General features: G+C 36.2%; 1 protein-coding gene across 1 annotated transcript in view; it reads left to right on the top strand.

Moving 5' to 3' along the window:
- LOC149819268 (phospholipid--sterol O-acyltransferase-like) overlaps positions 1-27,688 on the top strand; it is a 70,754-nt gene that overhangs the window by 8,110 nt on the left and 34,956 nt on the right. Inside the window, exons 4-7 of the mRNA XM_089985309.1 lie at positions 12,316-12,485; positions 12,586-12,662; positions 13,946-14,159; positions 14,250-14,427. Of these exons, the coding sequence (XP_089841435.1) occupies positions 12,316-12,485; positions 12,586-12,662; positions 13,946-14,159; positions 14,250-14,427 (639 nt within the window). The remainder of the gene's footprint in view (positions 1-12,315; positions 12,486-12,585; positions 12,663-13,945; positions 14,160-14,249; positions 14,428-27,688) is intronic.

The following is a 27,688-nucleotide window of genomic DNA, read 5'->3' as shown; positions in this document are numbered from 1 at the left end:
AGCACGTTACGAGGAAGGGTTCTAGGTCCTTAATAGGAGCCTCAACAACATAATTTGCAAAGATGTAATGTCATCATTCTAAACTTTTGAAATGACCAATATCATGTGCCAACTTATGGCATGTGATTTTCTCGAATCTCACATTCATTATCGTAGTGTCAATATGCAACACAAATTTTGACACTGATAACGATAAATGGTAAGTGCGGATTTCGCATGAGAAAAATTACGCTCACAAGCTTGCTCGAGTCTCGGATGTTGGGTAATCTCGAGCTATGTCAGAAAAGCGAACTAGAATAGAGGAACTACTCCTTCTGAATGCTTGATTCAGGATGACCCGCTGTGATGCTTCAAAACCAACATTGTTTGCAAAACCGTATGTTCGATATAAAAGGACTCCCTTCATCCATTGAGGTTGCAAAATTTAAAGACAGAAAGCAGCAAATGCGAAAGCAAAAGCCTGGGCGCAAAGCGCGACGGCAAACATAGAACAAGTAATGCCAAAGCAAAGGACAAGGATCGCGAAACCACGTCCTTGAGCTAAAGACAGAAAGCAGGAAATGCGAAAGCAAAAGCCTAGGCGCAAAACACTGCGGCAAATTAAAGACAAAAAGCAGGAAATACGAAAGTAAAAGCCTGGGCGCAAAGCGCAACGACAAATTAAAGACAGAAAGTAGGAAATGCGAAAACAAAAGCCTGGGCGCAAAGCGCGGCGGCAAATTAAAGACAGAAAGCAGGAAAATGCGTAAATAAAGGACAAGGATCGCGAAACCGCGTCCTTGAGCTAAAAGCATACTTATATACTTATACGTATATAAATATATATTTTTGTTCTTTCGGCCTTTAATTATTGAAGCTAGCTTCAGTTAATTAAGTCCTTGTGCAATTTCCCCTACCTCGGGGTATTGCGAGAAAGAGGTCGTCTACGAGCGTAGGTAATCGCCGGTTCGGTTCGCGGGGCGAGAACGGGCTCCGTTGCGCAAGCTGCAAAGGTACGTTATTAGCATGCATTTAAGTGAATAAGGAAAACGACAACAAAGGACTGGGGTCTCGGTTTCTCTGCAAAACAAGGCAGGGATCAACGGTCCCTGCAGACTTGAAACAGAACGGGGTAGGGTCCAATGACCCATGCCGCAAAAGGAAACAGGTGCAGGGGCCATCAGCTCCTGCCAGATATTTAAAGAAGGGCATGGGCCATCGGCCCCTGCCAGGTTTATAAAAAGAGGGGCAGGGGCCATCGGCCATCGGCCCCTACTGGGTTTTAAAAAATGGAGGCAGGAGTCGAATGCTCCTGCTTAGTTTTAAAGGAAGGACAGGGGCCATCGGCCCCTACCAGAAAGAAAAAGGGCAGGGGCCGATGGCCCGTGCCGGAAAAATGAGCAGAGAGAGGGAGCGCAGGGGCCAAAGGCCCCCTGCGGCTTTCCAAAAGAGGAGGCAGGGGCCAAATGGCCCCTGCTGAGCTTTGCTAGACAGAACACGAGACAGGGGCAGGGGCCATCGGCCCCTGCTGGGTTTCCAAGAAATGAGGCAGGAGCCGAAGGCTCCTGCTTCCTTTCTTAAGGGAAGGGCAGGGGCCATCGGCCCCTACTCGAAAGAGAAGGGCAGGGGCTATGGCCCCTGCCAGAACAGTAAAAAGGGCAGGGGGTGGAGCCCCCTTCCTGCTAAAAGAGATGAAGGCAAGGGGGCGGAGCCCCCTTGCCTGTCGGAAGAGGGAAGAGGAAGGCACGACAGGGGCCGCCAGCCTTCCGGCGAGCCCAGAGGAAGAAAGGATGGGAAATGATAGGAGAAGGGGGTTACCTGGGCTGCCGGATGGAGAGAGGTCGCCGGGGAGGGAGAGCAGAGACAGAGGGGAGAGAGACGAGAGACGAGAGAGAGTCGGGGGAGAGGCTCGAACGCCCCTCCTCCCCCTCTCTCGCTCCTTTTGTAGAGGCCGCAGGGGGTGGGAGCCCCCCTGTATGCCGCCTCTTGCCAGCCCCTGAAAGCCCGTTCGACGGGCTGGGGTTGGCTCGGGTATGGATCTGGGTTGGGTCCAGACCCGACCCGGGACCGATTTTTTTTAACATTGAGTTTTACAATGAGTCTATAAGATAAAAACCAAGAGTGACGAAACCCTTGAAAGGTACAAAGCTAGGTTAGTTGCCAAGGGATACTCTCAAGAGTACGTAATAGATTATGAGAAAACCTTTGCACATGTTGCTAGGATGACCACAATGCAAACCATAGTAGCCCTTGCCTCTGTGAAGAAATGACCTATATACCAAATGAATATTAATAATGTGTTTTTCAATGGTAAATTGATTGAAGAAGTCTACATGGAGGCACCACCTGATATAGTTATTCCTAAAGGAAAGACTCTTCGTTTAGATAAGGCTCTGTATGGCCTTAAAAAAGCTCCAAAGGCTTGGTATGACAGGTTTAATCAAGTTATACTTTTTGATTTCAATCTTGTTTAACTGATACAACTTTGTTTGTTAAGATTTTTGATGCAGGTATTCTTCTTCTTCTTTATGTGGATGATATGATCATCATAGGAGGTGACAAAAAGGGAGTTGAAAACATTAAAAGACTTCTCAAAACACATTTTGAAATAACTGATTTGGGTTTTTTAAAGTATTTTCTTGATATAGAAGTTGCTGATTCCTTTAGAGGTTATTTACTGACTCAATCTAAACTTACTTTAGATATTGTTGCCAGGTCAGATATTTCAGATGATAAGAAGTTTGACACTTTCAAAGTTGTAAATGTCAAAATGAAGTTTGACAATGGAGAACCACTTGAAAATCCAACACCATACAAACTTGTTGGGGCTCTGTCATATCTCTCAATTATGAGACCTGACATTGTGCATGTAGTTCACACAACGAGCCAATTTCAGCATGCTCCCACCACTGTTCATATGAGAGCAGTTTTGCGTATTATTAGATATATCAAAAGTTCTATTTTTTTAGGATTTTTCTTATCTGCTTCTTCCTCATTAGATTTAATTACGTATATTGATGTTGACTGGGGAGATGATCCAAATAACCGATACTCAACCATTGGTTTTTGTATGTTTTTAGGTGACTCGTTGACTTCATGAGGTGTAAAAAGCTGTAGAAAGTTTCTCTCTCTTCAACTAAAGCAGCATACCGAGCTATGACTACAACCACTATAGAGGTAGTCTGGCTAAGGAGATTGCTAGCTGGCATGGGCGTTCAGAGTAAAGGAGCATCATGACTGTGCTGTGGCAACAAAAGTTTAATCTACATTGCCAACAACCAGACCTTCCACGAACGAATCAAATACATTGAGATGGATTGTCACTATGTACGAGCAAAATTCCTACATGATACTATTGATCTTTCCTACGTTACTTTAGAATATCAATTGACGGGTTTCTTCACTGAACCTCTCGTTGCTCCTAGATTCTACTTTCTTTTGGACAAACTTTCGGTTATCCAACCGTAAGTTTGAGGGGGAGTGTTAAAAATGTATATATATATATATATATTTATTTATATGGATATATATACATGTATATCTATGTAATGTAACTAGATAGTAACTAGGATTAAGATTTTTCTTTTTTGTTTTTTGGTTTTGAACTAGTCAGCATAAGGAGTCGTTGGGCTCCCAACCGCTCTATTTAGAGCCGTTGCCCAAACGACTGTCTATGAACCCCCTTCTCCGTTGTGTATAAATATGGGGCAAAACCCCACTTCAATGTATGCTTCTTGCATGGTCTTGATCAATAAAATATTATTTTTATTTCTTGTGTTTGCCCCTTTAGTGGGTGTTTGTGTGAGAGACCATTTTGTGGCTTGTGAATGTTCTTTTGGTGCTTTGGTGAATATCTTTTGGAGGACCTTGTTTCCTTTCAATTTCATATTCACTTGAGTTCTTTTTTTTTTTAATTTGTTATCATAGTTTCATTATTTGATGTTCTTAATTATAGTGATTTAATTGTTGTTTTCTATACACTCTCACACACATATATACATGTATGTGTGTTTGCAGCAGTGTCCCTGTGTCTTAATTTTTGAAAATTGTTGTATCATACCAAGCATAGCAGCATCATGTCCTGCTCCCACATCTGTATCCATGTGGCATAGATCTGCACCGATACCTATGGGACATAGAAGGATATCTTCCATTTCCGAAGTACAACTAAGAAATGTGTCTCTTAACATTTATATAATTTGTTAAATGCCCTTGGGAATGATGATTAATGCATGAAATCTCAAATGCCCTATGCCTATGGTAACAGAACTTTGGTTGGGTTGCACATTGGGCTTGATGGCATAGGATATGCTTCATCCCTTAAATACATAAGCAGGTTTCTAACAAATCCACTATATCTGTTCACAGTGGTATTAGATGCAGTTAGTTTTATTTCTTACTATGTGAATTATTGATCTCACACCTAAAATCTTTCTACTTGTTCTTGCATTCTATAAGTGAGTGCTAGATGATAGGCATACCTTTAGCAAATCCAGGAGATCTGTTCACGTGGGTTTAGCTGAACTAGATGTTGTATGTCTTGCTGTACTCTAGCTGCATGTCTATGTAATGCCATTAGCATCTAATGGCCTATTGTACTTCTATAATGAGTTGTTTAATTGCTCTTGAGGTTGGGCCAAATAATGATCTGTTATACTTCTATCTATGTCACATGGACACTTCACTTAGCATGAACATCTTGTGTCGACACGACATGACACTAGGACACTTCATGGACACTCCAACACACTTCATGGACATGGGCACAATCAAACCAGTTTCACACAGTCAGCATCGATGTTGTAATTAGCATATCAGAACCTGTAATTGTACCGTATTGTATCGTATCATAAGATACAGGAAAAAAACATTTAAATTATGCAAAAAAATTTAAAAATCACAAAAAATCAGAAAAACAAATAAAAAAATGTAAAACATAGAACACAAGGAAAAATAAATAAACAAGAATGAGTATAAGAATTAAAAACAAGTAATTATATAAAAATAAACATAGTAGACTATTGGCATGTCATTCACATTAATGATAGTGATACTTGATACTTGATAGAACATAGAAGCATACTTTGCTATATGACTACAAAAGTCAAAATGCTCAAAAATTCACTATATAAACTCATAAAGTCAATAACATAGAAGTTCACTACAACTACATAGTTGACTACATGACTAAAAAATTGAAAAGACTCAAAAGTTTAATACAACTGCATAATGCACTACAACAAGACTCATGAATCATCTTCATTGTCAAACATTCCTTGTTCATAATCAGAAATGACATCTTGTTGTGGGGCTTGTGCCTCCTGTTGCTCTTCATCTGAATCAGATTCTGTATTAAGTTGTGTCAGTGCATTAAGGCTCTACTCACATGCCAATTCTTATAATCTTGCTTCTTGCCTTCTATATATCTCACCAAGATTGGTAGATATTGTAGCATGTGCATTATCTGGGGTTCACATGCATGGTCGCACTAGAGCACCGGGTTCTTGAAAAATGTGTTGCTTCATGCGATGTGCGCCTCTATTAATCAATGCACGACAAATCTGCATCTCAATACATTATGCTGCCTCAAATCGTTGGCAATCTCACAAAATCGCCACACCGGTTTATCACTGTAATGAGAGCACAAGAGAAGGAGTATAATCACAAGGCCACTAATGGGCAAAGTACAAGAGCCACTATGGGCAAGCACAAGAACACAATGTAGCTCATAACCTATGTCACAGGGACTCGGCCAACTGGGTGCCGTATCCGTGTCGACGGGACGTTACGCGGGTGCGGCACCCGGTGCGGTCAACCTGACTGCACCTAGGGTCATTTATGTCCAACTTTTGGATTATATATATATATATATATTTATATTTATATTTTTGCCACACCCTAGCACCCCCACACCCAAGTTTTTTGAAAGTGCTGCACCCCGGCACCCGCACCCACACCCGCACCCATGTGACATAACTCACAACACAAGCCACAAGGGATAAACAAAAAAAACAAAAAATATAATTTTATTAACACTCAAATGCTTAAGAAAATCATGAATTGAATGGGGAGTAATCCCCACATATATACATAAAGGAATGGGAGGGGAAGGGCTGAACTAGCCATTGGGCTCAACCCAATCACTAACAAAAAATGGAAAAAATGCCTTGAAGACATTTTTTTCCTAAAGAACAAAAAAAAAATAAAAAAATAAAAATTACACTTTTACCCCTAGAATACATTCTAACAATGAAAAAAATTCATATATACATTTGAATGTATATATTCTTAATACAATATATATATAGGGTTAATATTGGCTACTAATGAAGGTACAAAACTAATGAGCTAGAAATCATAGGTGCAAGTTGTATCGATTCAATCTAACCATATAGATGTTTTCAACATGGTTTGTTTGCTAAGGATCAAGCCTTGGATCGTGCTTTGCTGATGTAAAACTGTGATCTTTTGAGTTATGAAATTTTGGCACATTGTGGGCCGTTGATTTTTAGACCTCTGTAGAAACCTAATTACTTGTCATAATCGCATGATTCAAAACAAGTTTCTTATTAAACAAACCATGTAGATCACATACGTAACATTTGATCTACAAAAAATTGGAAAATTTTGAAGAAAAAAGTGATTTCTACTCATTAGTTTCATACCTTAATTAGTAGCCAATATTACCCCTCCATATATATATATATATATCCCTCAAATTGACAGGGAGATCATAGACAGTTTGCTAAGAAGAAATGAGAAATGAGGCGATGGCAAGGATTTGGTGAAGAAGTCGGCCAATTGATATTTTGATGTTACATAGGGTAGCTCGATGGTTCCTTTGAAATATTCTTCTCGACCATAGTAACAGTCCATCTCTATATGCTTAGTTTATTCATGGAAGGTGTGATTGTTTGCAATGTATATGATGCTTTTGTTATCACAACACATCTTCATAGGAGTAGAGATCTAAACACCCATGCCCTTCAACAAATTTCTTAGCCAAACAATTTCGGTGGTGGTAGTTGCCATTGTTCGGTACTCAACTTCGGTGAAAGAAAGTGACACATTTTGTTGTTTCTTACACCTCTAGGATATAAGGGAATCCCTCCAAAATACATAGGAACCTGTAGTAGAAATCCGATTATTAGGATTGCCTCCCCAATTAGAATCGGTATAAGTAATTAAATTTAAATAAGAAGATGATAGGAATAGTCCTTTAGTTAAGGTGCCCTTTATATATTGAATGATCCGCATGACTACACTCATATAAACTGAAGTAGGTGCATGTTGAAACTGGCTGGCAGATGCGCGATGTCGGGTCGAGTGATAGACAAGTATGTAAAGATCCAATCAGCTGTCTATAAGGCATGTGATCCTCTAAAGGAGTTCCATTGTTGGCCCTTATTTTAGCATTGATGACTTCGAGAGTGCCCACAACCTTTTTATCTGTCAACCTGAACCTAAAAATAATCTCAAATGCTAATTTTATTTGAGACAAAACATACTCTCGAGGAGAGTAAGCAACCTCAATACCTAAAAAATACTTTAGAAAGCCAAGGTCAAACATATCAAAAATTTCTTTAAGAGTATTTTTAATAACTTCAATTTCTTTTCTATCACTCTCAGTAATAATCATATCATCTACATACAAAAGTAAAATGACGATGTCTATTCCTGCATTCTTAACAAAGAGAGCAGTGCCAATATAACAAAATATAAAACCAAGACCAATCATGACTTTACTAAAGCGGTCATTCTAGACTTTAGGGGCCTGTTTAAAACCATATACAACCTTTTAAAGTCTAAGAACATTACCTTGCTCAACCTCAAGCCCAGGCGGGGTCCATGTACACTTCTTCACTAAGATCCCCATTTAGGAAGACATTTTTGACATCTAACTGATAAATCGACTACTTATTAATAGAGGTTACAATTATGAGGTTCCTAACACTTGTCATTCTAGCTACAAATGCAAGGGTTTTCTCATAATCAATTCTGTATTCATGAGCATATCCTTTGGCTACTAACCTAGCCTTATATCTTTCTAAAGTTATAGCAATCTTAGTTTTAATTTTGAATACCCATCTACATCCTACAATTTTCTTGCCTAAACGAAGATTCATAGGTTTCCAAGTTTTAGCTCTATGTAGAGCATCCAACTCAACATTCATAACTTCTACCCAATGAGGATGGTCCTTGGCTTCTTTGTATGAGGAAGGTTCATAAAAGACATGTATAGCTAAAAACACACTCTATATTCAAGGAAAAAGATTCATATAACACAAATCTAGTCGGGGGCCTAGATATTTGATCCCATCTCCTATCATTGGTTTCACCTCAAGAACTTATCAAGTGCACATGAATGTTTCTCATAGTTATGCCAAGAGTAGACATTAAATTCTTGAACATCATTATCTTTATTGCTAAGGAGGTTATGAATATCAACATTCACATCATTATGAGTATCGACATTCACATCATTATGAGAATCATCATTCACATCAACATCAATACAGTCACCAATAATACAATCATTCTCAACATCATTAACACAAACATCATTAGGGTTAGATGATTCATTCTTTTCCTTAGGCAACAAATCAAACAAAAAAGAATACTCAATACTCAATTGTTTTCACAAAGGACAAAACATTTACAACAAAAAATTCTTAATATTTTAAAATCCGGTTTAATGTTGAAGAACTTTTCTAAGGGGAATATGTTTTTCAAAGTAGATGGCATTTTATTTATTAAATAAACGATTGTAAGAGCGGCTTTGACCCACAAATTTTTAGGAAATTGTTTTGAAGTAAGCAATGTTCTAGTAGTCTCTATAATATGCCTATGCTTTCTTTCGACAAGACCATTTTGTTGAGGAGTTTTGGGGCAAGATCTTTGATGTAAAACACTATTTTCTTTAAAATAAATTTTGAATTCATTTGAAAAAATTCACCTGCCAAATCCGAATAAAAGATATGAAAGTTTGAATTTGATTTTTAATCAAATTATGAAATTCTTTAAAATAAGCTAAAGTTTTTGATTTTTGCCTAAGAAAATATATCCAAGTATATTTAGTATAATCATCAATAAATGTAAACATAGTAGGAGAATCCTTCTTTTGACATGATCGGAGTGAGTCCCCACAAATCCGAGTGCACCAATTCAAAAGGTTTATTGGTCTCATAAGTTCTAGAAGGAAAATGAAGTCTTCATTTTTCCAAGTATACACTCTTTACAAACAAATTCTTTTTTCACTACAATTTTTTTTCAAAAAAGAAAAATGATAATTTAAATATACCTGGATGTCCTAGTCTTCTATGCCAAGTTTCAATATTTTTCTCTTAGGCGTAGTTACAAAAAGAGTTTCTTGGAATACACAAAAAGTCCATGTATAAATCTCTCCTTTTATGGCCTTCCCCAGTCAATTTCCCTGACTGGCGATCCTTCACCAAGCAACCCTTATATGCGAACTCCCATGCTTTCTTGACAACTTTGAATCATGCCACACTACCAAGAATAGAAGCGTTCGTGCTACTCACGATCCATGCCAATATCTTGGCATTGTCCATCTGCCACTCCATGTGATTTTTTTCGAACTCAAGGGTGGTTGCCTCCTTTTCGTCTTCATTGAGAAATTTAATGTTCCTATTCTCAAATTTTGTAAATGAGAGTTGGGGCTCTAGACAATCACCCTCAATGTACTTGATGAGTCCTTTGGATAAGATGTGGTTTTCCATTGTAGAGGCCCAAGTGCATTAGTTGGAGCCATTCAACTTGATGGGCATGACAAACACGAACTCCTCCATAATGCACAAGCATGAAGAGATAGGACCACTTGAGACTATGACACCTCTTCCGAGAAGAGGCATGATCTTCACTAAGGTCATTAGGATCAAGAGCCTATTGTCTCTGATACCATGTAATGAGAGCGCAAGAGAAGGAGCACAATCACAAGACCACTAATGGGCAAAGTACAAGAGCCACTATGGGAAAACACAACACAATGTAGCTCATAACACAAGCTACTAAGGGCTAAACAGAAAACTAAAAAATATAATTTTATTAACACTCAAATGCTTAAGAAAAACATGCATTGAATGGGGAGTAATCCCCACATATCTACACAAAGGAATGGGAAGAGAAGAACTCAACTAGCCGTTGGGCTAGTCCAACGACTAGTTGAGCTAGCCCTTGGATTAGCCCAATGGCTAGTTGGGCTCAGCCCAACAACTAACCAAAAATGGACAAAAATACCCTTGAAGATTTTTTGTCCTAAAGAACAAAAAAAAGAAATAAAAAATTACACTTTTACCCCTAGAATACATTCTAAAACTGAAAAAATGCATATATACATTTGAATGTATCCTAATACAATCTATATTTACGAGAATATATATATATATATATATATATATATATATATATATATATATATATATATATATATAACGATCACGTCAAGCCATTGCTAAATCTAATTATCACAAATGCAAATGTTAAAACTTAAAAAAAAGTATCACTGCATACCAAAAAAAGGTATACAACTTTACATAACAAATAGGGCCAAGAAAGGTCATAAAAAGTTATAAATTAAAGATCCAATGATCAGCCACTAGCTTGAGATGTTGATGATTCATCTTCATCTTCTTATTCAAGAATAACTTCTGGCAATTTTTCTTCAATGAATACTGCATGTATTTGTGCCTTTTGTTTATCTTCTATGAAACTCATAAGTTCGACATGAATCAGAGGGAATATGATGAATATATAACCATACATTGTTGTGATGCCCTACAATGTGACATTTAAATCTATACAATCCACCTGCATTACAAAAGCACAAAAGTTACACTTTACTATCCTTTTGAAAGGTGTCTTTAAATCCACCGGTTTGTAATATTTCCATGTTGGAGCATTTGATCCACAACCTCCACCATCCATCGACCTTTAGAACATGATTTTGATATTTAAGAAAACAAAAATAGGTGATTAAGGTGAAAAAAGGAAAGAAAACTAAGATCAACAGCACATTTAGGACTAAAAAAGGGCTAAATGAAAAAGAAAAGAAAAGAAGTTTAAACATAAAAGAAATGAGCTTACCCTTGGTTTTGATGTTTGAAACCCTCTTCCAAATTCAATGTCACACAAATCAAGCCCCTAGGGTTCGATAGAAGTTACAAAAAATGTGTGTAGGATGAAAATTAGTAGATTTAAGGTATATCACACCACTATGACTCGGTTTTGAGGGTTAGAAGCCAAAAAATAAATGTGTAGAAAGGATATGAGGGGTTTTAGGGTAAAAGCGGATCTTTGGGGTTCAGTTTTGAAGGTTAGAAGCCAAAAAAGAGTTGAGTAGGATGATGAAATGAGTGAGATTTGAGTCAAATCACACTTTAAGGGCTCAAATCTAGTAACAGCCCCAACTTTTAGGGTGGATTTATTCTCAAAATAGGGTGGGTAAGCTTAGAAAAGGGGTTTGGAGAGGGTGAACATGCAAAAACGGTGTCAAAATGACCCTTGGGGGTAAAAAATGGCCTCCATAAGTGTCTGGTCGTCACTTTTCCGGTGCCAAAAAAGTAAAAAAAAATAGTGCTCAACTTGTACGATACAGGGTGTATCGTGCGATATATATCGTATCGGTACGATAATTGTATCGAATATGATCTATGCCTCAAATCGTATCAGTTCCCCTTCTGATGCTACGATATATTGTATCGTACGATACTGACAACATAGGTCAACATTGTGTCATTAATTTTATCTATTTTTTTTATGATCTTATTTACCTATTTCATATTCACTTGAGTTCTTTTTCCTTCAAAATTTGACATCAATTACATTACACTTCAGTTTCAACTTAGTTTCATGATTTGATGTTGCTAATTATAATGATGTAGGATTGTTGTTTCACATACCCTACATACACCTATGTGTGTGTAAGGCCGTATCTCTGTGTCCTAAATTTGAAAATTATTGTATCATACCAAGGACATTTGCATTGTTTCCCGATCCCACATCTGTATTCATGTGACTGTAGCTTCTATCATGAGCTGTTTAAATTTGATATGGTTCTTGAGGTTGACCCAAACCCTCTTCTTTTTCTCTCATGTATCAAGTTTCCATATATCATTTTTTCTTCAGATATTTATTTGGCATGTCAATATATTTTACTGTTGATAGTTAGTCTCCTGTTGATAGTTCATAATAAAACATCGATGATATTAGCTGATCTACTTTCATTTATGTGATCAATTAACTCATATTTTATAAGTATATATGATATTAGCTTAGAAAATCCTTTTATTTGATATATTGCAATTTATTTATTTGCAGATTAACTTTTGAGACTGCACTTAAGCTTCGTGGGGGGCCGTCATTGGTGTTTGCACATTCAATGGGAAATAATGTTTTCCGTTACTTCTTGGAGTGGTTGAAATTAGAAATTGCTCCAAAAATGTATATTCAATGGCTAGACGATCATATACATGCATACTTTGCTGTTGGTGCGCTCACTCTTGTCCTATGTGTGAATTATCTGGTTTTGGTACTGTAGTTTCTAAATGTAGAACAAGAATTTAGATTACTATTTTGTTTGCTGTTTAGGGCCCCCTCTTCTTGGTGCTAGTGAGACTGTCAAAGCAACTCTTTCAGGGTTTACATTTGGGCTACCCATTGCTGAGGTGAGTAATTTAGCAGTTTTTTTTGTATGCCTCATCAACATCCTCTACACTTAATATTATGATGTTTGCTATTGGTTGGGTGTTAAGTATTTATTAATAGGTAACACAATTCAAGTTTTTTCTTTTAAAGAAAAGTAAATTTATTAATATGAAAGCAGGTGATGGACATCACCTTTTACAACAATGAAATGGATGAAAAAGTTAGAAAAATATATTGTAGAGTTTGTAAAGGTTCCAATCCTCGGCATCCCAATCCACAACACTATCAGTCAAAAGACAATTCATGTTGGCACAAAAAGATAGTTCCTTACGAATCTTCTAATTAAAATTGAAATGGCAGTCTTCCCAATCAAATGAACCACAAAGAAGCATTGCTATGTATAGCATTGCTATGTATGATTAAGGTTTTCAAACGTTTGTTCTAGAATATATTCTCAAGGTATATATACACACTAACGAAAAAAGAAGAAACAAAGTCTGTTTTGAATCTTTAGCATAGTCTGTACTCGTGGATTCTTCAGAATAGATTCATAATCAAGTTAAAGAGATGTACCTAGGGAGGATCAACTTTGAAGTATGCCTGACTAGATACATAGTAATATCCCGCCTTAGTATTTCAAGATCTATTTGAATTTGAAAAAGACCTAAAGTTAGAGATTTATCAATAGGTAATGTTGCTCCAATACCTAACCTTGTGTCATCAAATATGTGTGTATGTTGTGTGTGCATGTGTGTTTAGACATTAATGCTGACACTCATGTCTAGGCAGTGCTTGTTAATTAGAAAAGATCCAACCAAGAAAAGGGAGCACCATATCTTTTATGACTTCGATAATGAATTCTGATTCTCAAACACAAGGCATCTTTCCTTTTTATGACCTAGGGAATGCTGTCTCTAATGCATATCGACTCTTGGTTGCTGATGATTATTATGTTTTATGACATTAATAATTAATCATGATTCTCAAACATTCTTGCTAATGATTTTAAGGCATCTTTGTTATATGACCTAGATAGAGATTATTAGCAGCTAATAATTAATCATTCTTGCTAATAATTAATCATAGTTTTTTTGGTTTGCAGTAAGCATTTGAGAACACAGATTATTAGCTTCATGTGCTCTATGAGATCAATATAACTCTGTGAATGTGGATACTGATGATTCTTTTTGTTGTTTCATGCTTGACCATATATTTCCTAAATGTCCATTTATTTTGAACATGTTGCAATTTTAGTAAAAGGGTGCTAACAGGTGCTTGACTATTTTCTTGAACAAGGTGTCAGGGAACAGTTCGTCTGATGTTCAATTCATTTGGTTCTTCCCTATGGTTAATGCCCTTTTCAAAGTATTGTAGAGCAGACAACACTTATTGGAAACATTTTTTCGAGGGCAAAGGAAGAGGTGAACATAAAAGCCATTGTGAAGATAGGGAATTTAGATCAAATTTTTCAGGCTGGCCTGCAAATATTATAAATATTGAAATTCCTTCTGTGCAAGGTATTTAAAAGTTCTGTGAATTGAATGCGGGGTGCTCATTTCTCTGCCTGGGTGTTCTTACCCTTGCTTTGATGTTTGATGTCTGTTCAGCTACCGGTACAGCTTATCCATCATTTTCAGAGGAAGCACAAGCCGTAACCTCTGATATGGAATGTGGACTTCCTGTTAAGCTTTCTTTTTCTGCCAGAGAAGTATCAGATGGGACCTTTTTCAAAGCAATACAGGATTTCGACCCTGATAGCAAACGGCTACTGTACATGCTAGAGAAGTGAGTGAGGTTTAGATGATTTCACTCCTAAATGTCTTTAGCTGGCTTTCGTATAAGATAATAGATAATGAGCTCTTATAAGTTTGCTGAATGTTGTAAAGGGATGCTTGTTGTTTGGCTCACAGGACCTGTCATGAAAAATGTCTGAAGGCTCTGATTTAATTGCTCTCATTTCGTGCTATGCCTTGTCATGACCAATTTGTTGGTGTCTCTACAGGGTGTAATGAAAATACAAAAAAAGTACAAGTGGGTGTCTCTTATGGGCATACAAGAACACAAGAATTTACACAATCAAGACCACTTATGGGTCAATACAAGAGCACAACCACACAAGCCACTTAGGAGCTAAAACACAAGTAATAAATATAAGAATATTATTAAGAGAATGCTTGTGAACAAGCTTAACATAGGGTTACACCCCCTAGTTATACACAAAAGGAAGCAAAGAAGAGCCATTGGAAAGTGCTCCCAACAGCTAGAAATATAGCTGTTGAGAGCACTCCCAACAGCTCTATTCCAAGGGCATTATAAGGCCCTTGAGGAAAAGAATAAAATATATTAAAAAGAAAAACCCTAAAGTGCCCTCGAGGAACACCACTAATTACATAATATATAATGACCAAATACTCGTAATGGGTTTCACTTATTATATAAAAAAATACATACATATATATATATATATATATATATATATATATATATATATATATATATATATATATATATATATATATATATATATATATACTTTAACACTTCCCCTGAAACTTAGCGGTGTAATCACCGAAAGTTTGTCAAGCAAAAAATGAAACTAGGGAGAAGGAAAAACTTTCATAAAGAAGCCGACCAACTGAAATTCTAATGCTACATAAGGCAGGATGATGGTATTCTTTATATATTCTTTACACACATAGTGGCAGTTCATTTTAGTATGTTTGGTACGCTCATGAAATGTGTGATTGCCGGCTATATAGATGATACTTTTATTGTCACAATATAACCTTGAGGGTGAGAGCATATGCACCTCCATGTCTTCCAATAATCTTCTCAACCACACGATTTCAGATGTTGTGGTGGCCATGGCACGATACTCAACTTCTGTGGAAGGCAACGACACTTTCTGCTGCTTGTATTTTCAAGACACCAATGAGTCACCTACAAACACACAAAAACCTGTGCTTAAGTGTTTATCATTAGGATGTCCTCCCCAATCAGAGTTAATATAAGTAATTAATTCGAGTGGGGAGGAAGAAGACAAAACAATCCCTTTAGAAACAGAATTTTGTAAATATCTAATGATATGCATAACGACACTCATGTGCACAATGGTAGGGGAATGTTGGAATTGACTGACATTATGGATTGCATGTGAGATATTAGGTCTGATAATGGTCAAGTATGTGAGAGCCTCAATCATTTGGCGATAAGGAGTATGATTATTCAACGGTGTGCCATCATCTATCTTCATTTTTGCATTTATTACTTCATGAGTGTTCACCCTTTTCTCATCTGTAATGTCGGACCTGTCTATGATGTCAGAAGCAAATTTGGATTGAGTTACAAAATAGCCATTAGCAGAATATGCAACCTCAATCCTTAAAAAATATCTAAGAAAGCCTAAATCAGTCATTTCAAAGCTTTGTTTCAAAACATTTTTAATAAAACTAACTCCCTGTTTGTCTTCACAAATGATGATCATGTCGTCAACATAGAGGAGGAGGATAACAATACCTGCATTAGATCTCTTAATAAACATAGCAATGTTAGTATAACAGGAAGTAAAACCAAGTTTAACCATAATAGAACTAAAACGATCATTACCAGACTTTAGGCGCCTGTTTCAAACCATACATGACTTTCTTTAAATGAAGCACCTTTCCAACATGAACCTCATATCTAGGTGGTGGTTCCATATAAACTTCTTCCTTCAATTCGTCATTGAGGAAGTCATTCTTGACATCCATTTGATAAAGAGGCCAACATTTAATGACAACTACAACTATAAGGGTTCTAATAGAAATCATTTTAGCTATTGGAGCAAAAGTTTTATCATAATCTATGTTATACTCATGAGAGTAACCCTTGGCTACTAATCTAACCTTATGTATCTTTAAAATTCCATCACTTTTGGTTTTAATTTTAAACACCCATCTACAACCTATTGTCTTCTTTCCATGAGGAAGATATTTTATATCTCAAGTTTTGGACTTCTCTAAGGCTACTATTTCATCATTCATAGCATTCATCTATTCAGGATAATTCTTGACCTATTTGTATGAGGGTTCAAAGTAAGTGAAATTTTTGGCTAGACAAACTCCATATTGAGGAGTAAAGTTTTCATAGGATACAAACCTATTTGGAGGCCTATGTATTCTTTCTGATTTCCTAAGAGTGTTTTGTTTGGGATTTTCTATGCTAGAATATTGTTCTACGGAAGTGGGATGTCTATCATCAGTTATTCTTCTGTATTGGACAACTAAAGGTCCATCATTAATATCATGGGCCTCACCACACTAGATGTCATATCGAGGTTCATCATTAACAACATCATTGTTGTTTAACACTTCATCATTATATTTAGGAGATAATTCCAAAAAGGAGTAGTCATTTTTTTCTTTAATAGGCACATTTAAATCAAAGAAACTTTCTTTTTCTATAAAGGTAACATTCCTTGATATATAAAGTTTATCATGCTTAAAATCATATCTAAATCCTTTTTTACTTTCCCCATAACCAAGAAAGATACAAAGAATGACTCTTGGAGAAAGTTTGTCATTTTTATTAGTAAGAATAAAACATTTACATCCAAAAGTTCTGAGTCTAAAATAGTCGGGGTAGTTTTATGAAGTTTCTCATCAGGAGAAATATTTTGAAGTTTGGATAAAGGAAGTCTATTTTTAAGGTATACCGAAGTAAGCACAACTTCAACCCAAAAATGTTTTGGAACATGTTTTGAAATAAACAATGTTATAGTGGTTTCTATTATATATTTGTGTTTCCTTTTGGCCAAACCATTTTATTGAGGCGTGTTTACACAAGATCGTTGATGAAAGATGCCATGATTTTTCAAATAATTTTTAAAGTCATTTGACATGTGAATCCTTTGAATAAGAATGAAATATAGAAATATTGGTTTTAGACAAATTTCTAATATGGTTATGAAAAGTTTTGAAAGTTTCAAAAACTTCATATTTGTGCCTAAGAAAATAAATCCACGTGAATTGAGAATAATCATCTAAAAAAATTACATAATAAGTAAATCCTCATTTAGAGGCAACAGGAGCATGACCCCAAACATCTGAATGTATTAATTCAAGTGGTTTAGAAGCAAAAAAAGTTCTCTCTTGATAAGAAATTGCTTTTATTTTCCTAAGAATACAGTCCGTACATTAGATTTTTTTATTACAAAATTTTCTCAAATGAGATATATTGGATAATTTTGAGATGCTAGGATGACCTAGTCTGTGATGCCACAAAAACATATCCAATTTTTGTATATTTAAACAAAAAGTATCTTTGGTAATAATGAACTGGTCCATGCAGTAGAGGTCTCCTTCTCTATGACCTTCCCAAATTTGCTTGCCGGACTGGAGATTTTGTATAAAACATCGGTCAGAAGTGAAGGAGATACTACAACCATTGTCAATAATTTGCGAAACTGAAGAAGGTTTAAATTAAGTTTTGACACAATTATAACTTTTGGAATAAAAAATTTTGAAGAATTTATAAAATTTTCAATTCCTTTAATTTTAAGAGAGGATCTATTCATAGTAAAAACATTATCTACTTGAATTAATACTATAGTCGAAGAGTATAGTTTTATTAGGGGTCATATGAAATGAAGCATCGAAATCTAGGAGCCAAGAGATCTCACCGAGAGGTGATGAAGAGACCACAACACTGGTTAAGGAGGATGAGCCTTTGAGGAGCAGTTGTAGAGCTTCTACGAGTTGAGACAAATACATGTTTTGTAACTGAAGTTGTTAGTATCTTTGTCTTCTTGAGAAAGTTCTAAGGTAGCTATTATTTTTTCATCATTTTTGAATTCTGGGCAAAAATATAACGCCTCAAAATTTTGAACTTGTAAACTTTTAGAATGACTTGAAAAAGACTAGAAAATTCTTTATTTTTCAGAGTTTTTGTTTTATTGAATCAACGGAAATGATTTTTTGAGAAAAGACAAGTTGAGAACCTTGGGCGCATTAGCGTAAAACCTCCATTTTACAAAAGATTTGTATCTTCGTAACAACATTTAGAAACCATATGTATTAAAAGATAATATCAAGTTTATACAAAGTGAGATTTCTTGAGAAAACTCTTATACAAAATTCAAAACCCAATAGATGTATTCAGGACACGGAATGCCAACAGAAAATAGTGGGATCTTGAAGCCATCTTGCAATCGCGCCATTGCCTGTCGCGTAATCTTAATCATTACCTGTACCCATAAGATAAGTCAGTTTCATGAAAAATTGGTAGGTGCATAAGTATGACAATATAAAACAATTCTAGCATATGCATTTAATTCATACATGATATGCAATTCAACATGTGAACAAATCTAGCATATGCATTTAATTAATACATGATACACAATTCACCAAGTAATGTGAACAAATCTAGCATATGCATTTAATTCATACATGATATACAATTCAACCAATAATGTGAACAAAATAACTTTGTTTCGATATTAGTTGTTCTGTGGGTACGCACAGGCGCAAAACGTAGAAACAACTGAGACTAATCCGGGGGTTTATTATGCCATGTATTTTCGATACCCCGGGTAGCTAGCTGAGTCCGCTCCTAAGGGGACGGTCAGTTCTCTCTCTATATATACTTTAACACAGGGCCGCATCCTGCCATTTTGGAGCATTTTATAAGCACCTATATTGCATGAAGCTTGCATTTACCCAAACTTTGTTGCTAAATGTCTTGAATATTTTTTCTTTTTTCTTCCAAACAAAATTTTGGCACCATCTAGCTAAGATAGGCATAATTATTTTGTTCGTAATGTGTTCTTGCAAAGTATAGCTAAATTCATCTCCTGATATACACTTGCAGCTGTTCTTAAATCTATGGAAACTTCAAGTATGTGTCTAATATTAACTGTTGCTTGTGTGAACCATGCATATAATATATAAACAGTTCTTCTATCAAGCTTTTTTTTGGCTACTATTCTTGTCAGCTTCCCTTTATACTTTACTTAGGCTGTCAAGTCATACACTTTTTGTTAACCATATTCAGATTTCCCTGTACATGACATGCATCAGAAACCATGCTTTGACTCCATCCTAACAATGTATGATTGTGCTTCATTCTAGTTAAAGCTTTATGAAACGTATACTTTTCAAACTATGTAGTCAAAAGCGCTAGTCAGCAGACATCTAAAAGCTCTAGTCGGGGTCAAGGAAGGACTAGTCGGCCTAGTCGGAACCCCAAATAAAAAAGATTTAAAAAAGGCAAAATTTACAATAGTATATCTTTCTATAAGACTTGATAGAATCTATACATACATATACACATACATACATACATATATGTATCTGAAAAAAGGGAATATATATATATATATATATATATATATATATATATATATATATATATATATATTTGAAGAAAAAGAGTAGATATACATCTAAAAAAATACAGTTTATATATATATGGTCAAGAAAAAATGACAAGTTTGTGTTAAAATGTAATAGTTAATTTCGTCATATGTACGTATATATATAGAGAGATACATATACATATATACCATGTATATATGTATACATATCTCTCTCTCTCTCTCTATATATATATATATCTTTTTTCTCTTTATTACCCAAAAAGGGTATTTCTATAATTTTCTATTTTACGCATATTTCATTTGGAATATGATTGTATTTCTTTTTATTCTTTTATTTATTCTTTTTCTTTTTTTTTTCTTTTTCATGGTTTGTGCCACCTAGGAAGGCTCCCCAAAGAGTCGTTGGGGAGCCTCCAACGGTCACAAATGTGACCGTTGGGGGCTCCCAACGACTCCTTGGGAGCCCCCTAGGTGGCTCCTCTTGTGGTGTATAAATAGGGGACTTCCCCTTGTATTTTGTTCAAGCTTTTCCTCTTTTCTAATATATTGTGGCATTTCATGCCTTTGTGCATGTTTGTATTGCTTTATGCTCTTATGCATATTTGTTCAAGTGTTCTTTGAGTGCTTTTTGTGCACTTCTCTTGTGAGGAATTAGTGCTTGTATGCGTATTGTCTCTTTGAAGACATTTTTACATGGTATCAGAGCTTGGTTAAAGATTGGAGATCGTGTGATTTTTCGTTTTTTGGGTGCCTCGAAAAAACATGCCTTTGGCTTCTTCGAGGTTGGAGTGTGAGCTTCTCTTCGTTCAATATTTTAGAAGGGCTCTTCAATAAGTAAGTCTTATAAGTCTTATTGTGGTACGTATTTCTTCTTCCATCTTTTCTCTCTAATGGGTGAAAAAGAGTTTCATTTCTCTCGTGAATTTAAACTCAATTGCTCCAACTATCACGTTTGGGTCGGAAACATGGAGGCTCACATAAAAGGGAAAGGTCTTTGGGGTTATGTGTAAGGCACAATCTCGGAACCGGAACCCAAAATCACCTTGACGGAGAAAGGTGAAATTAAGATCCTTGAAGGGGAGGAAAGAACCAAAGCCCTTGAAGACTATTCTAAGAAGCATGATGAATGAGAAATGAAGAATTTCAAAATATTGTCTTGGATTTTCTCTTTCGTTGAGACAAAAATCAACACAAATATTATCAAATTCAAAAAGGTTTCTCAAGCATGAGAGTATCTTGAGAAAATGTATACCTCAAGGCGCTTGTCTCATAAATATTACTTTCAAAAGAAGGCTTTAACTCTTCTTCAAGGCGAAATGACTATTAGGGAATATTTCGCCGAACTTTCTTCCATTTGGGACGAGCTTGCTATGCTCGAACCAAAATGGAGGGGATAGGCGATTGAACTTCGTCACAAACAATTGGAAGATCGATTCTTCAATTTTTTGAATGGGCTAAGGCCCGAATTTGAGCAAATAAGGTCTTCTCTTTTGTCTTCTTTCACTCCCCCTTCTCTTGAGGATGTGCTCACGAAATTAAGTGGGGAAGAAACCCGTATGGGTATAAGTAAGCAAGGGTCAAATGTACTTGTCGTTCTATCTACTTCCGAAGAAAATGATGGGGTCAATGCGGTGTCTAGGCCCGAAAACAAGTTAAGAGTCTATCGTCCCCCTCATTTTAAGAATCAAAATCAAGGAGATGGACAAGGTGGAAAAAGGATTATAGCAAGATTGTTTGCCATTTTTGTAAAGAATTAGGGCATATCAAACCCGTTTGTCCCAAGTGAAAGAAGTTGTTGGCCATGGCCACCACCTCTCAGTCGCAAAAGGAGGAGACTTATTCAAATGGATCCCTTTCACTAAACCAAATTGTGGAGGCACTTCAACCCCTTCTCAAGGGAGCTATCTCGGGAGCCATCATATCTTCTTTCTCTCCTCCAGGTAAAAATTTTTGGCTTTTGGATTCAGGTGCATCTTTTCATATGTCCCCAAACATGTATTCTCTTTCCGAATATTCAAAAAATATTTTCACATCTTTTGTTTCTACTGCAGATGGTACTTCTCTTGAAATCAAAGGTGTTGGGAATTTTGAAACTCAAAACTTTTTCATTCCCAAAATTAGATTTATACCAAAGTTAAACTTGAACCTTTTCTCTGTTTCTCAACTCTCGGACCATGGATGTGATATAAAATTTTCCTCTGATAAATGTTTAATACAGGATCGCCGGTTCGGAAAGTTGATTGGGGAAGGCACCAGGAAGGGCGACTTATATTATATGGACTCTCCTCAAGTTTCCAAAATTTCCTTTTGTAATGTTGTCCAACATAAAGATATAAATGTTCGGCACAAAAGACTTGGTCATCTCAATATCACCAAGTTATCTTATTTACATTTTGCTATTTTTTTTTGTAAAAATACATTCTCGTGTAATGACTGTATTCTTGGAAAAATGAGAAGTATCCCTTTTGAACAAAGATCCATATTTACTTCTAAACCTTTCAAAATTGTTCATTCAGATGTTTGGGACCGACAGCTGTTTTTTCAAAAGGAGGGTTTGCCTACTATGTGATTTTTGTGGATGATTTTTTTAGGTATTCTTGGATATATTTTCTTAGACATAAGCATGAAGTTTTTCCATGTTTTAAATCATTCCATGTCATGATTAAAAATCAATTTAATAGCGACTTAAAGATATTTAGAACTGATTCCAGAAGTACCTCTCAAGTGAATTCAAGAAGTATCTTGAAGATAGTGATATTGTTCATCAAAGTTCATGTCCTAAAACACCTCAACAAAATGGGTTGGCTGAAAGAAAACATAGGCATATCATTGAAACCACTCGAACTCTTCTCATAGCTCAAAATATTTCAAAGAATTTTTGGGCCGAAGCGACTCTTGCATCTGTCTACCTTATCAATCGTTTACCATCTAGAAATTTGGGTAAAATCTCTCCTTTTGAAAACTATGTAAAAGAGAACCTGATTATAATATATTGCGAATTTTTGGTTGCAAATGCTTTGTTCTTACCGATAAAAATGACAAACTTTCACCTAAAGCTATTCCCTGTGTCTTTCTTGGATATCCCGAGACTCAAAAAGGATTTCGCTGTTACGACCTTAAAAATGATAAGTTATATGTTTCAAGAAATGTAACATTTTTGGAAAATGAGAGTGGTTTTAAAAAAAATGATTCTCACCATGAAAATGTTGACTATTCTTTCTTATTTGACCTATTATCTAGTTTTCTTATTTGACCTATTATCTAGTAATGATGATATGTCTAGTGATGATGAAATATCATCAAACCATGATAGTGATAATGAAGTTGACACTAATGACTTCATTTCACCCAATACTCAAGAAGGTAGAACATCAAACGACCCAATAACCTATTCTCGTAGAGATAGAAATACCTTTAGAAGTGCAATTGAGCAATATAGTGATTCTATTCCCTCACATGATCCCAAACGATCTGAAAGAAATAGAAAGCCTCCAACCAGATTTGTCTCTTTTAACTCTTTTTCACCCAAGTATAACACTTGCCTTAGTGCCATTCATTCTTATTTTGAACAAATTTTTTTTGAGGAAGCCAAAAAATGCGTAGAATGGCAAGAAGCTATGGAAAATGAACTCAAAGCTCTTAGGAAAGCTAACACATGGGAATTCCAAACTCTACCTTTTGGAAAAAAAACTATAGGTTGTCGTTGGGTGTTTAAAGTCAAGACTAGGAGCGATGGATCTCTGAAAAGGTATAAAGCTTGCTTAGTCGCGAAAGGGTATGGTCAATAATATGGAATTGATTATGAAGAGACATTTGCTTCTGTAGCACGGATGGTTACAGTCAGATGTCTCATTACTATTGCGTCTATTAAAAAATGGAACATTTTTCAAATGGATGTTAAAAATGCTTTTTTAAATGGTGATCTTAACGAAGAAGTTTATACTGGATGCCCCACTAGGTATGAAAATTCCTAAAGATAAAGTTATCCCTCTTTGGAAAGCTCTCTATGGTTTAAAATAGGTGCCCAAAGCCTGGTATGATAGATTTAACAATGTTATGTTAAAAAATGAAATTTCTTCCTGTTATACAGACACTGCATTATTTATCAAAAAATCTAATGCAAGTATTGTGATATTACTGTTATATGTTGATGATATGTTAATAACAGGTGATGATGTCAAAGGAGCAGTGCTATTAAAAACGTGCCTCAAGGCGCAAAAAGCACGCCTCGCCTTAAGGCGAAGGGTTTTATGCCTTGAGGCGCATGTGTAAAGCGCAAAAGCCTCGAGGCGTGCACCTCATAGGCCTTGAGGCGCACGCCTCGAGGCGAGGCGTGCCTCATGATGAGGCGTACACGCCTCGAAGCATTTGGTCAAATGAGGATCAAAACCCTCATTTGACCAAAAAATATGGCTTAAATAAAGCACCTCCGACCCTTTATGTTCTGATTTTGGTTTTTTTTTCTCACCCCTCTCTCTCTCTCTCTCTTTGTTTTTTTTTCTCACAACAGTCTCTCCCTCTTGGCTCTCAGAGCATACTCGCTCTCTCGTGGTGGAGCCTCAAAACATGTACGCTCTCTCATCTCTGGTTTTTTCTCTGGTTCTCTTCTTCTTATTATCTCTTCTCCTTCTCTTTATTCCTCTAGATTGTATAACTGTTAGGGGTCGGACTAACCCCAACTTGCCTTTCAAAAAAAAAGATTTTAAGCCCTCGGTGGCTGCTTCCTCACTCAGTATCAAGTTGAATGCGACTCAGAAGGGTAAAGGGCGACCCAATTTTTATTTTACTAACTGAGATGCAGTGTGTTATTTTTTCATATATAAATTCCGAAGTTTACATTCAAAGGAAATTTATTCTTTCACATATTCTTGTGTAGTTTATGTCTGAAGTCTGTCTGTTCTGCTTGTTAGAGATTAGTTGATTCAGCTTGTTAGAGATTATCCATGACTGAACCCTTTACATATGACATGATATTTTGCCTTTCGAGGGGTGCAAAAACTATTGTTTTCTTGACAGGCATGATGAGATATTTGAGTGCAACATACTTGAGTTCATGCTAAATTGGCAGTGTAGTTTGAACAAAATGTCATTGGATGCAGTGTTACTTTATTAACATCTGAATGCCTGTGGAATGAGTTCAAGTGCACCATACACCCCCATGGTTCACAAATTAGAGGAAACATTTTCCTCATAATTTTGGGGCCTTCTTGTTGAATCCAATGACAACAGTTATATTATCGAGTTGACAGAAACTACACTACACTGACAAAGTTCATGGTAAATTAGCAAGTACTCTCTTTACAGTCATGATGATCTTGAAAACAAGTTGGCTTCCTTGACTGAATTTTAGAAAAGAAGAACAAGAACAAAAAAGTTTATGTGAATGGCTTTCTGCCAGCATCTACTGCCTTTGAATCCATTCAATACTCAATGTAAGTATACCTCACATACACACATGCCTGCATTTGTTAGGGACTACCATGCTTTGGTGGAGAACCCAATGGCAAAGTTCAAGTATGTTTTGATCATTCATTACTTAGTGACAAAGTTCAAGTATGTTTTTTCAGTATTTATTTGAGATTTTTTATTTTTTGTTGGTTGTTGCTTTATCAATAAAGAAATTTTTATTTATTTATAATTTTAGATATTTTTGTATAGTTTTTTAAGTTTTTTTTTTAAATTGAGGCTTACGCTTTACGCCTCGAGGCTTACGCCTCACCTCAGATTTTGGCGGAGCGCCTCGCTATGCCTCAACGCTTTTCACAACATTGCAAAGGAGTCAAGGATGTTAAATCCGTCTTGACTTCGAAATTTGAAATGTCAGACTTAGTGTTTCTGACATATTTCTTGGGAATTAAGGTTGCTTACTCCCAACGTGGTTATTTTCTATCTCAAACTAAACTTGCTTGTGAGATTATTGACAAGTCAGGAATCTCAGGTGACAAAATTTGCGAAACTTCTGAAATAGTGGGCTCCAAAATGAAGATCGATGACGGGATTTCTCTGACTGATCATATTCCTTACAGACAACTGGTAGGCTCGCTAATGTATCTTAGCATCACTCGGCCTGATTTGTCACATGCGATCCATATTGCAGTCAATTTCAACATGCTCCCACAACGGTTCACTTGAGTGCAGTTCTTCGCATCATCAGATACTTAAAGGGAACTGCAAATAAGGGAGTATTTTTGTCTTCATCTTTTGAATTAAAGTTAATTGCCTATACTGATTCTGATTGGGGAGGTGACCCGAATAACCGTCACTCCACCACAGGTTTTTGTGTTTTCTTAAGTGAATCGTTGGTTTCTTGGAGGTGCAAGAAGCAATAAAAGGTCTCTTTGTCCTCCACCGAAGCTGAATATCGAGCCATGACATCCACAACCATGAAAATTATTGAGACTGGACTGTACAGGTATATACGGGTCCACATCTGGACCCGTATCTCTATTAATATTGGGCCTGGATTGTATCGGGTCTAGACTGAAGAGTCACAAACCCGACCCGATCTAGATGTTATAAACTTAAGTCAAGGAATAGGGCACGTGTGGTTGAAGATCGATGTGCAACTGCTGCAACCTCCTCTCTCCTCTTTCAGCAGCATCAACGAAGCCGATCAGGAAGTTAACAGGTACGTGCATGATTTCTAACATGGTATCAGAGCAGGACGAGGCCTAACGACCAGGTCGAGTTTCCCTTCTTCTCCGCTTATCCTCCTTCCTCTATTCTCTCCTCTCGTTCAATTTTTTTTTAACGATCGTGTCTGATTCCCCTTCTCCCTTTATCCTCCTTCTCCTTCAGATTTCTCATTTTTTTTATCTCGTTAACCTGATCTTCTTCCACTTCTTTGATTGAATGTCGGATCTGACCATTCAAACTAGATCCTAACATTTGAAAGGAGATTAACCCCCCCAAAAAAACAAAATTTAATTTGAATGTGTCAAAGTCTATTTCCCTTCCAACGTCAAATTCTATTTCCCTTCCTCAATCAAAACTGATTTGAACATATCAAAGGCTGCTCTTTTCTCTTCTGCTCTCATTTCGCATCTAAATTTTTTGTTCCTTCCCTGCATAGATCGTTGATCGATAATTTTTTTTTAAAGTCACAACATATATCTCAAAGCATGAGTTGATATTTTTTTTTGTCTTCCTCCTTTGAATCATATTTGTAACTGTTCCAGATCACGATTTCTGCAAAACATTTCTGAAGGTTGTCCGCAAAAAAAAAAAAGGTCGGACAAGTCTGGGTTGCTGGATCATTGCATTGCTGAGCAATTTTTCATACCTTCATCTTATTCAACTCGTGTTTTCTTCTTAGCCAACTTGCCTCATTTTTTTTTCTCTCATGGATTCCCCATCTCTTCCGTCCAGTTTTCTTGGCCAACTCATATCTGAGAAATTGAACAATTCCAATTACTTGACTTGGAAAAGGCAAATTCTGCATTTTATTCGTAGTTTGACCTCTCTAGTCACCTTGATGGAACCAATGTTGTGAAAAGCGTTGAGGCGTAGCGAGATGCTCCACCAAAATCCGAGGCGAGGCGTAAAGCGTAAGCCTTAATTTTTTTTAAAAAAAAACTTAAAAAAACTATAAAAAATATCTAAAATTATAAATAAATAAAAAATTCTTTATTGATGAAGCAACAACCAACAAAAAATAAAAAATCTCAAATAAATACTGAAAAAACATAC

This window comes from Nuphar pumila, chromosome 13 (assembly GCF_984573655.1).
Source record: "Nuphar pumila chromosome 13, dmNupPumi1.hap1.1, whole genome shotgun sequence".
NCBI lineage: Eukaryota > Viridiplantae > Streptophyta > Magnoliopsida > Nymphaeales > Nymphaeaceae > Nuphar > Nuphar pumila.
The sequence above is the reverse complement of the archived record's forward strand: the minus strand, read 5'-3'. Positions and strand labels throughout refer to the sequence as shown.